At 31.6% G+C, this 11624-nt stretch overlaps 1 protein-coding gene across 1 annotated transcript; it reads right to left on the bottom strand.

Moving 5' to 3' along the window:
* Positions 1 to 7434: 7434 nt before the first annotated feature.
* Positions 7435 to 8089, bottom strand: LOC107022548 (histone H2B.7-like). Its single transcript, XM_015223137.2, has one exon. The coding sequence runs from the start codon at positions 8049 to 8051 to the stop codon at positions 7608 to 7610; it is 444 nt and encodes a 147-aa protein (XP_015078623.1). The 5' UTR covers positions 8052 to 8089; the 3' UTR covers positions 7435 to 7607.
* Between the last annotated feature and the right edge of the window lie 3535 nt (positions 8090 to 11624).

Raw genomic sequence — 11624 nt, 5'->3', positions numbered from 1 at the left:
TGTATATATATATATATATAGTATGTATATACTATATAGACAATGCAATTCACATTTTATACAATATATAAAAATAGTGGTAATTTAGTGAAATTATGTAGGCGTTATTTTGTGAAAATTGAATAATAATTACTCTATTTGATATTTTTGAAAATGGAGTTGTATTTGGACAATTTTTTTACAAAGAATATTTAGAATTTGAATACTGAATATTTCAATCCTCAATTTCTAAAAAAACAAAAAAAAAAACCAACCTGACTAGCTTAATCGTGTGTACATATATTCATTCGACTTGACACGTTTTTTGTTGATGGCTTGAGTTTCTTAAAAAGAATAGACAGAAGGATGAATCTTGCAACTTTTGAAATAGTGCAAGGATGTTTTTTGTTCACTGTTATAATACAAGGATGTACTTTTGAATTAGGTCATAGTTGAGGAATGATTTTAATCAAAAACTCGCTCTTTTTATGTTTTATAGTTTAAATTAGAAAAATGATTACATGACTTTTATATATATATTAACAATTTGCAATTTTGCATTTTGTGATACATTAGAATAGCACCTTACTTATTATCTATCAGAGATAGCACACTTTTATTATTTAATTATATTTTGAATACGCTCCCTTATGTATGATATTATGCTGAAATAAATAATTATCTCATTTAAAAATTTAAGCTATTAAAAATCACGCTTTTATTATTTAATTATATTTTTAACAAAAATAATAAAATACAATGAAAAAGAACAAGCAGTAACATCCAAAACAAAAAAATAAAAGACAGAGAATTGTTTCACAAAAGATGTAACATAATTATCAACTATATAATCCAATAAAGTACATATATATAAATTGAAGATTTTATTAGATTTTTTAGTGTGCCATAATATGTATTCAAATATATTGAAACGTCATAAAACATTTACAACTTATAATGACAATATGAAAATTCTCTTTTGAAACTGTCTAACTCATTGGCTCTTTATTATGTTCTCTAAATATCGTTATTCTTTGATACTTAAGGAGTTATGCTTATGAATATTTGTATGTCATTGAAGTTAAGAATTTACAAATAATGATTTAGTAGCCATTGATTTATATTTGTAAATACTTAACTGCATTATTTGAAATACTGGTGAAATTATTTTTAAAAATATTCGAGAAATATATTCAAATTATTATTTTTTACTAACTGTTATAAAATATTATATCATGGATGTCCACTACACCAAGAAGTTACTCACCTATTATCTCATTATGAAGACGACTCCATAACCTCCACCTTTATAATCATTATTCTTGTAACCTTTCATTTTCATAACCTCCCCATTATATTAATGTCAATGTCATGTTTATGACTAACCTTTTGTATGCCTCTATATTACACTATAAATAGAGACATAAGAGTTTATATTATACTACTATGTCATTTTATAAGTGCATGCAATATTGAAATACTTATTTACATCTTCAAATTTAAATACACTTCTTCCTTTTACCTTCGACCAAATACTGGTCCTCTGTTTCAAAAATAATGTTTCAATTTTTTTTTTAATATGTTTAAAAAAGAATGACTTTTTTTTTTTACAACAATTTAACTTTTCAGTAGCATGTTTAAGGACATAAGATTAAATGATATTTTGGTACATTTGATATAACTTTTATTTAGAACACAAAATTAAAAAGTCTTCTTTCTTTTCTTAAATTTCATTCCAAGTCAAATTAGATCATTCTTTTTTATACGAACGGAGTACTAGTTAAAAAAGTAATTGAAATAAAAATAACTTAAAAGAGTCTTTTATACCATATAATATAATGTTAGTATTTGAAGAATAAAAAAATTCGAAGAATATAAATTATATATTATATCACTATGTGGCATCACCCTTACTATATATTAATTTGAACTTCTTGAGGAAAGTATAAAATATTGATCGTACCATCACTAATATGGAGATTTTCTTAACGCCGAGTGTTGTTATACAAAATGCATTGAGGGGTCGTTTGGTAGGGTGCATCAGAAGAAATAGTCCATGAATTATATAAGGTATTATTTAGTAACATGTTTGGTAGGAATTTGCGTCTATGTATAACTAATCCATGGATTAGTTATACCTCCAACATGGTATTATTGAATGTATTACTAATACCTTCCATTTGGAGGTATTAATAATGCATAGGATATAATATCATGGTTAAGCTATGTAAAGACAAAAATATCCTCAAATTATTTTGTGTATTTTCTTGATTTTATGATTTATAGTTGTACTAGTAAGTTTATTTAAATAAGTTAGCTTACAAATTATTTAGTGAGAGTTGTTTGTTATTAATAAATCCAATACAAATCAATACAAATTTGAAATGTGAGTTGTATATTTGTATATGAAGTTTGTGATCTAGTTAGAAAGTTATAAAAAATAATATTGTTCGACAATTATCTACCTTGATCCAGTTACATAATAATTCAAGGGTATAATTGGAAAGAAACTTTTTATAGAGCTATAATCCCAACACAAGATGAGGTGGAAAAAAATGAACCGAACACTTGATAAAAATAAACCCTGTTTTACTAATCCCTGCACTACTTATTCTTGTCTTACTAATCCCTGCATTACTAATCCATGCGTTATGAATCTTTGTACCAAACGACCCCTAAGTCTATGATATGTAAGAGAATTTTTTATATATATATATTTTTCATAAAATTACGATTTATAATATAATTTTTTTTTTCTAGAGAAAGAAGGGGTTATAAATAAAATGAAGAGAACTCCTTTAATCATAAGAAAAATAGTTTGGTTTGAAAGTTAAATTTCTAATTTTTCTCCAAAGAAACATACAAAATAGACATTCACTATAACACAAGCTTACTATAATTTCTATTGTTTTTAAGTTAATCATAGCACGACAACTCAAGAATTATTTGATATCTTGAATAGTGAAATAAAAATTTGAATTAGACGAATTCAACATGTGAAAGGGAAGATAGTTACAAACATGATTGTTCTGACTTGTGAAGCCAATGCTCTAGTTGTTGAGACTAAACCTGTAGGGAGAACTCATACTTCTCCACTGCCCAACGTTACCATGAACCTGAAAAACAAAAATATGAGCAAGATAGAAACACAAAGAGCAGCACTTAATCTTCACTACTCTTCTGCCGTTCTAGAGAAATCATTCACTGCATTTGACAAGAATTCTGCCACAAGAGCCAGTTATTTCAAATACTAAAGAACACGCATCCACTCTTCCGCAGAGCAGTAAAAGATTGACAGGAAAAAAACATCAGCTACAGCCTACAGGTCATCCTTAACAAGGAGGCTTACCGGTACTTATACAGAGCTTCTATATTTACCTCCTTCCTAACTTCTCTATCCCTTATTAGTCTTGTCACAAGTTCTTTCCTCTTCCACAAGATGGAGATGAAAGAAAGAAAAATTGCAGCTTTTTGTTACTAACTTATAATTATTCAATATCCCTAATCAAATCTGACACTAATACCTTTCAAAACTTCTTTCCTACAAGCCCAGTTAGATATTTCTATTGCTCGAAAATCAGGTAACTCCAGCTTTCAGACATGCTTGCATTTGCGGCAAAACACACTGCACAATATCTTCCTCTCCTTTCTATGGTTAGAAGGTCAAAATAAGATTCCGAAAACTCAGCAATATGATAATGGAAGAGGTCATTCAGAACTTCTCTGATTAGCTTCAGTAACAAAAGCCCCTACGCACATCAGCATAAGTTTGTTGCAGGGACAAAAAATTGCAGAACTCAAAGCAAAAAAGAGAATAAGTCACCCAGTGAATTGGCATTGACCAGTTACTGGGATTATAAAGAAGATGAAACTTGAGCTGACTTGTTGCAATGATCAAGCTGAAGAAGGATGAATCTAGCAGTGCAGCTGAGACAGAGTGCACACTAACAGCAGTTTATTTTAGTCTATAAATCATTATCAAAAGAACCGGATTGGTGTAGCAATCAATTCATTTTCTAGAATTCATCTTTACCCAGTCATTTTTAAAAAAAAATAACTTTATTACTTAAAAAGAAGAAAGTGTATTTAGATAAGAAAACACTAACTATCATTGTGTGTATGTATATATATGATTGAACAAGTTACCGTGAGAATGGAAAGGATGAGAACAGACTTGTAGAATAACCAATGTAACAAAGTGCATATAGGAAATACTTCTGCGGAGTTCCCCAACTAAGAATGTACTTGCACCATGACTGGAGTTGAAAAGGCACTGATAAGAAGTCAGAAAATTTAGAATATACAAGTTAATACCATGAATGCAATTACAATACAAGGGGAATATGAGAAATTCCCACTAACAAACAGTCTTTCACCACATCAGTTGATTAAGAAAACTAAAACTGGAAGTGAGACAATCCTATTAGCAAATGCCCGAGTCTCATGATAAAATTGAGGTGAATCAGAAAGAGAAACCTTGCACTCTCAAGAAAATATCCACCCAAGACTAGAGACACAAAATCAGCAATGCCAATGTTCAAAACACAAATTGAAAAAAAAAAACTATGTTAGAACACCAAAGAACACTGGAAATCCATTCAGTCTGGCAATAATAACCAGTAGCCAATATGCAACAGTCCTGCCAAAAAACAAAAGTTAGACTCGATTCACATTCAAGGTCAATTGTCTACATGATTGTTCACCTTATAGCTTTCAAAAGGTTATAGTTGGAATACATAAAATAATTAGAAGTGCAGAACACCCAGAATTAGTATATTAGGAGCAGTGGGAGTCACACGAACATTTACGAGATATGATTTTTAAGTACCCTTAAAACAGTTTCCTCAAGGCACCTTTACCAATAAGAAGAGGAAACAGAAGACAAGTGGAGCGAAGCTTGGATTATAGCAGAAGATAATTCCAGATAAAATTCCTAATGTAGATGCAGCTTCAAGAAAAAGTTAGCTCCTCTTCTAACAAAAAGACCACAGGCTCCTAAGTAAGCACACTGGATACAAATCTGATGACAACCATATGCAGTAGCTTTCACAGGATGAAATATTTTTGTTAATAATAAATTCACAAGCTCTAGAAATAATAAACTGCGCTCCATATTGCAGATGGCAAATCTAACAGACACGGACACAAAACATCTCCACATACAAACAAACATACAGTTGCAATCTAGATTCCTTAAAATCCTTTTTTGCACAGCCAGACCTCCTGAGTACTCGAAATTCACTAACTTTTTTCTTTTGATAACCTTGGGTCCGCTTGCCCACACCGCGACTAATTCCACGGGATACTTGCCTCCTCCCCCCAGAAACATGTACCAAATAACTTTGTCCACCAAGGCTAGAACAAATGCAAAGAAAGCATAAGGTGTTAGTCTCAAAAATTCACCAACATATAGCAACAGGTATCAAAAAGTAACTCTGTTCATCAAGGTTAGGACAAATATAAAAAAACCACCTAGTGTTTTTGTCTCATAAATTCACCAACATATCATATAGGCATCAACAATTATCGGAGACATTACTCCACAAAACAACACAGAAAAGATAATTCATCACTCTTAAAGATGAATTAGTTAAGTTCTCAGTTCGATTGATGTTGTGGTCCATATTGCAGGCTTAGTTCCCCAAGTTACTTTGTTTTATTCCTTGACTAAAAGTTATACAATTCAAGTTTAACCAGGCTTGGTTCAACATAAAGCGAGAATTTCAGTTAATCAAATTGTCTTTGGATAGATATATAAGAACTTGTTTAAAAGACTCATTAAAAATAAAAGGCTAAAATTGCAACCGTTTTGTGCCTTTATCCCGCAAACTACAAAAATTAAAAAAATTAAACCCTCACGTCATTAAATCCACATCTACTGTGTAAGTTAACCCATACACAACATGCATTGGATTAACAATAAGTAACTTGATTAGATAGCATTTGCAATCAAGGAAATATCCATCCTTGACAATTATTAGAGAGAGAAGATCATAAACTACCACACAACAGCATGACAAACCCGATTTTATTTTTATTTCATAGAACAAGTATAAATATCAATTTACTAAAGCACCATCATGAAATATGCAAATGGAGGATTTAACTTACAAAAGCCAGTCTACACCTTTTATCCTATCTATCTCAGGTTTATTATAGAAGTAAATTCAAAACAAGAGCCTACCTTGAAATGAGTTGTTTTTCCTTGTTCTTCAATTATTTTATAACAGCTACACTCACTAGAAAAAGATATGCAGAAAGAAGAGCACTCACCGAATACAAAGAGCCCAACACATATTTTAGTGTTGATACAGAAAGGGTGTATGTGAACAAGAAGGAAGAGCAACCACGTGAAGTAGAGGTGTACAATCAGGGCATGTTCAAGATGGAGCTAACCAATGCCAAGAAACAGGGGCACATCCATATGGAGAAGCCTGTACCAATTTGCTCATGGCATTGAGGATCTTCTTCCTATCCTTCGCCACCCGCTCTACAAGACAGAGGTATGCTGCATAGTCCTCAATGGTGATCCCTGTCCTTACAGTTATCATTGCCACTTCTGCCACACACTCACCGACCAGGAGAAACTCATGAGATCACTCAATAGTACTACCAGGTCTCTGTCTCTCAAGCGTCATCCTTCATATCACAAACACTTCAAAATGATCAAATTAATTGGAAAGACTGTTTAGAACCCAGTAAAATAATTGGAACAATTGTGAGAAAAAGAATGTATACAAATTGAGAAATGTCTTTGTAACAACAACACACCCAGTGAAACCCCACTAAGTGAAATCTGGGAAAGGTAGAGTGTAAGCAAACCTTACCACTACCTCATGGTGGTGAAGACTGAAGAGGCTGTTTCAAAAGACCCTCATAGCAAGTGCAGCAAATCCAAGTAAAATAAGAAGAAAATACACTGACAATTGCATCACAAGTCAAGAGGATGGTGTTCTCATAAAGAGACTGGCTTGATTGCATAGAAGGTGAACACTGTATCATCCTTCAGCAAGCTGGACTTGTATACTCATCATTGTTCTTCTTCTCTTCTTTTTTTGAGGAAGTTTCTCATTGTTCTTTAAATTAAGTTTACGTTAACGGCACATTTGTTGATACATAATGATACTTCTATATACAAGTGTTTGTTTTGTCTCTTCCAAAGCTAGAGAAAGCGACTCCTTTGGTGATGATTAATTCCACCCATATTTCTTTCTTTTATATACAAGTTCAAATCATGCTCAAGTTGAAGCATAGTAACATCATACACACAGATAACTTCACCGAATCAAGAAATCAACTATACTTCAATACCAAACTAATTATTCAGAGGAATTTATCAAAAACAAATACAGCAAAATGGTAATAATTGCAGGACAAATGCCCAACCCCATATGCTACGCATATTAACTAAAAAAATATATTCTAATGTGTAACGCCAGCAATCCACAAACAATATAATAAAGGTAGATTTCATTGATTAGGAACAGCATTGTATTTTACATCATCCCATCAAAACTAGAATATAAGAAATAAGAAAATTTAAAAAAAAAAAACAAATCTTTTTATCAAGTCTAAACAATTGAATGATAACGAAACCGTAATGACCAATTCTCAAAAATAACAAATTTTTAAGAGCTTGTAAACTTGGTAACAGCTTTAGTTCCTTCAGAAACAGCATGCTTAGCCAATTCACCAGGCAATACCAATCTAACAGCAGTTTGAATTTCCCTAGACGTAATTGTAGGTTTCTTATTGTACCTCGCAAGTTTAGAAGATTCCTGAGCCAATTTCTCAAATATATCGTTAATAAAACTGTTCATTATCCCCATCGCTTTGCTTGAAATTCCAATATCAGGATGCACTTGTTTCAGCACTTTGAATATATAGATCTTATACGTTTCGGAACTCTTCTTAACCTTCTTCTTCTTCTTTTCTCCGATACCAACACCAACATCCTTTGTCGGAAGCTTCTTACCAGCTTTTGGCTTCTTCTCCGCCGGAGCTTTATCGTCGGAAGGTTTTTCCGATGCCGGATTCTTCTCGGCGGGCTTCTTTTCTGCTTTAGGAGCCATGGATTAGTGTAGAAATTTAGCGAAGGATGAAATTTTTGTATGATGGAGAAGAAAGGGTGTGGGTTTGGTATTTATAGGTAATGGAAGTTGGTTCTGATTGGACTATGTGCAGTGACGAGGATTGATGACATGGATTGATCTGGACCGTTGGATTTGGTTTGAAGATCAACGGCTTTAAGAGGTTAGAGGATAGTGGAACTGTGCACGTGTAGATTCATTTGCTACGGAAATAATGGCGTCGAAAGAGGGGGAGGAATGAGTAAAAATAACTAGCTTTTTGGGTTGTTATAATTCACTTTTTTATTTTTAAGTTAGATGGAATGATTTGGTTTCAACTTCTTTTTTTTTCTTTTCAAAAATACATAATAATTTTTATAATTTAACTTATAGAATGTTGGACAAACTAGTGGCATTTTTTAAAACATAAAAAATATTAATTGGGATAAGTGTCCGTTTGGATTGATTTATTTTGTGTGTTTTTAAGCTAAAATAGTTTTTTAAGCAGTTTTGAAATTTTCGGGTAAAGTTATAAAGTGTTTATAAGCACATCATTTAAAGCCAAAATAGCAAAAATAAGTCATAAATTAGAAATCTTAACTTATGACTTTTGACTTATAAATCATAAGCCAAAATTCAATCCAAACAGGCCCTAAGTCAACCAAGGGGGCTAGGCCTTACCTTGCTAATTCTAATGAAGTACCTAACATTCAATACCTAATAAGCATGAAGAAAAAAAGAGCAAGAGAGAACTAAGTATTTTCTAATCACCACAAAATTTGTAGTACACTCCATGATGATATTACAAAGGAGATGCTTAAATAATGTAAAAATATGTCAATCAAGAAGATAGTTGAGTTATCAGTCTCAAATTTTCTATTACAAACACATGAATTAAAAAAGACTGATTGTCCATCAAAAGTAACTTGAAGTATTTGTCGCTTGTCTTCTTCTTCAAACATATCCAACAACACTTGAGGATTCATACTTGCTTTATGGATTTTATTGGATCTTGTTGAACCTATTGATACTGTCAAATGAATCTGTTTTGCCTGTTGCATCGGTAGGTGCCTGGGAACAAACTCTTCAGTCATTTATCGTCCCAATTATGTTGCTTCCATGTCTTCTTTTTGCTTTTGTTGCTTCCATTTCTTTGTTGCCTAGGTGATATATCTCCTTCCCTAGCCACTCCTTCAAAGCATAGCATATCTTCCTCATCTTCATTAAGAGAATCCTCGCCTAATCAAGCATATTGTCTTCCTCATCTTCATCAAGAGAATTCTCGACCAAATCAATTGTATTTGGCACTAGGTCATTGACTCATCCTTCTTTGCAATCACATATTTATGCACAAATACGAAAGCTTCTGGACTTAATTTGCTATTCGAAGTAGATGGTGAGATCTGTTTTTCTTAGATCAAATCGTTGTCATTCTCTATTAACTTTACTTGCTTTCCAGTAGTCTTCAATAAAGCATCAAAGTTATTCGAAAATAATAGGTCTCTTGAGGCATTACTAATATCTTGCCTTTTCTTACTGTCATGAAATTTTTTAGCCGCACCCTTTCACGAGAGAATTATTTTGACTAGTCTGGGAAAGGCTTCGATTACTAGTTGAATTTTTGTATGCAACTAGTGTCAAATTTTTAGTTCATTCTTGGTATCAACTTGCAAAACATGTTGCCCAGAATTTTCAATATCAGATATATCTATTAGCTTCTGTCATGAATCCATTATTTTTTTTTTGCCTAAACCAACTCACAGCGCATGAACCCCAACTCTTAGTGTTTCTCCTTTGTTTTTGATAGTTGTTTGGAGACCAATATTACTTGTAACAACACCCATTGAGTGTGCACGATTTTGCTCAGAAGTGACACAACCAATTGTCGATCTAAAGAAGTAGCTTTACTTTGATCGACATCTACAACCTTTCTTTTTTCATTTAATATTTCTCTCGCATCACCTTGATACTTTTCATTAGCGATGGTACCTTTTGAAGCAACTTCAATGGTATTGTCAATTTGTTCATTGTTTTGATTCTTTTTTCGAGATCAAACGACAACTATCTTCATCATGACCTTGGTGTTTATAATAATTGAAATACAAAGGTGGATTATCATATACAATCTCCTGAAAAACCTCGATCAACTTACCAGATTTTCCACCCACAAACTGCAATCTTATACGATTTGGAAGCTTTTACGTTAGATTAAGTATAACCTTGATCCTAATTGTGCTAGGTCTTGACTTGATTTGGGTAGCTTAATATATAGTTATTGATTTCCCAACTGTCGATAGTATAGACAACAGAGACTTCTTTGCAAATAAATCTTGAGATGAATTCGGTAAAGAAATTCAAACCATAGCTAACATCTTTTCCTCCTTAGGATTATATCTAATGGACCATAAAAAAACCCTACATTAGTTCTCCTCTCCATTGTAGAAAAGATAATTAACTGAGCGAGATAAATATAGTACATAATCTTCATATTGATCAAATCTCAACAAAATTTATCTTGGAGCAAGTAAGTCAATTAAACAATTGCCCTTGGTACCAAGATCTTTCGGTAAAATTAACCTTAATACCTTCAAATATGGTGCACCATGGGATAATTTTGGGCCCAAATCTTGTTTTTGGCCATCTGAGCAAGTAGTTGGGCCTAATTCTGATATTGAGCCTTCGGCCTATTTTATCCCTGTCCTAAACCTACCACAAAAAGGCTGCCAAAATAAATGGACTTCGGCCCATTTCATTCAAAATCTGTTGCTGGAAATCTTTGGGGCTTTGGGCCTCATTTTCGTTACTGTATACAGTTTCTGTATATTAATGTATATCTCCTATATATTCTGCGTATTCTTATGTATACAGGATTCATAGAACACAACCAGTAGCTAGCAAGTGAAATCTTTCCAATCCAAATTCTGAGGTGTTGCATTTCTTTATGTATAATATTGATTGAAAAATTGAATATGAAATTTTAATTTAACTGAAAATATTGGTAATATATATTTAAAATAGTTTTTTTTTCTATAAAATAAACTTAGTATTAAAAGTACATTACTACTTACATTTTTTTCTTTATTTGACTCTTATGAGCACTTTTTTAAAAAATGGTTAGTCAAACACAATTTTCTTATCAAAAGCATTTTTCAAATAAATTAGTCAAATACAATTACATTTTTCAAAAGCATTTTTTTAAAAGTCATTTTTAAGAAAGTGTTTCCAGAAATAAACAACATTTAGCAACAATATCAAATAAGCTCCAACATCATAATATCATTTTTATTCTATTAGCAATTAATTACATAGATTTATTTGAATTTATCATAAAATTATTTGTATTTTATGACAATTAATATTTTATGACCAGTAATTTAAAGATATAAATTTATTGGCCTTATTTGAACTAACACCATAAACTCATTTATGTATAATATTGATTGAAAAATTGAATATGTAATTTTTAATTTAATTAAATTAATTTTTTTTATCAAAATATTGGTAATATACATTTAAAATAGTTATTTCTCTATTAAATAAGCTTACTACTACAAGTACATTGATAATTACACTTTT

This window comes from Solanum pennellii, chromosome 6 (genome assembly GCF_001406875.1).
Source record: "Solanum pennellii chromosome 6, SPENNV200".
Taxonomy (NCBI): Eukaryota; Viridiplantae; Streptophyta; class Magnoliopsida; order Solanales; family Solanaceae; genus Solanum; species Solanum pennellii.
This window is presented reverse-complemented; position numbering and strand designations above follow the sequence as displayed.

What these genes read in the sequence shown, in the direction of transcription:
- LOC107022548 (XM_015223137.2), bottom strand. Translation starts at nt 8,051, where the DNA reads ATGGCTCCTAAAGCAGAAAAGAAGCCCGCCGAGAAGAATCCGGCATCG.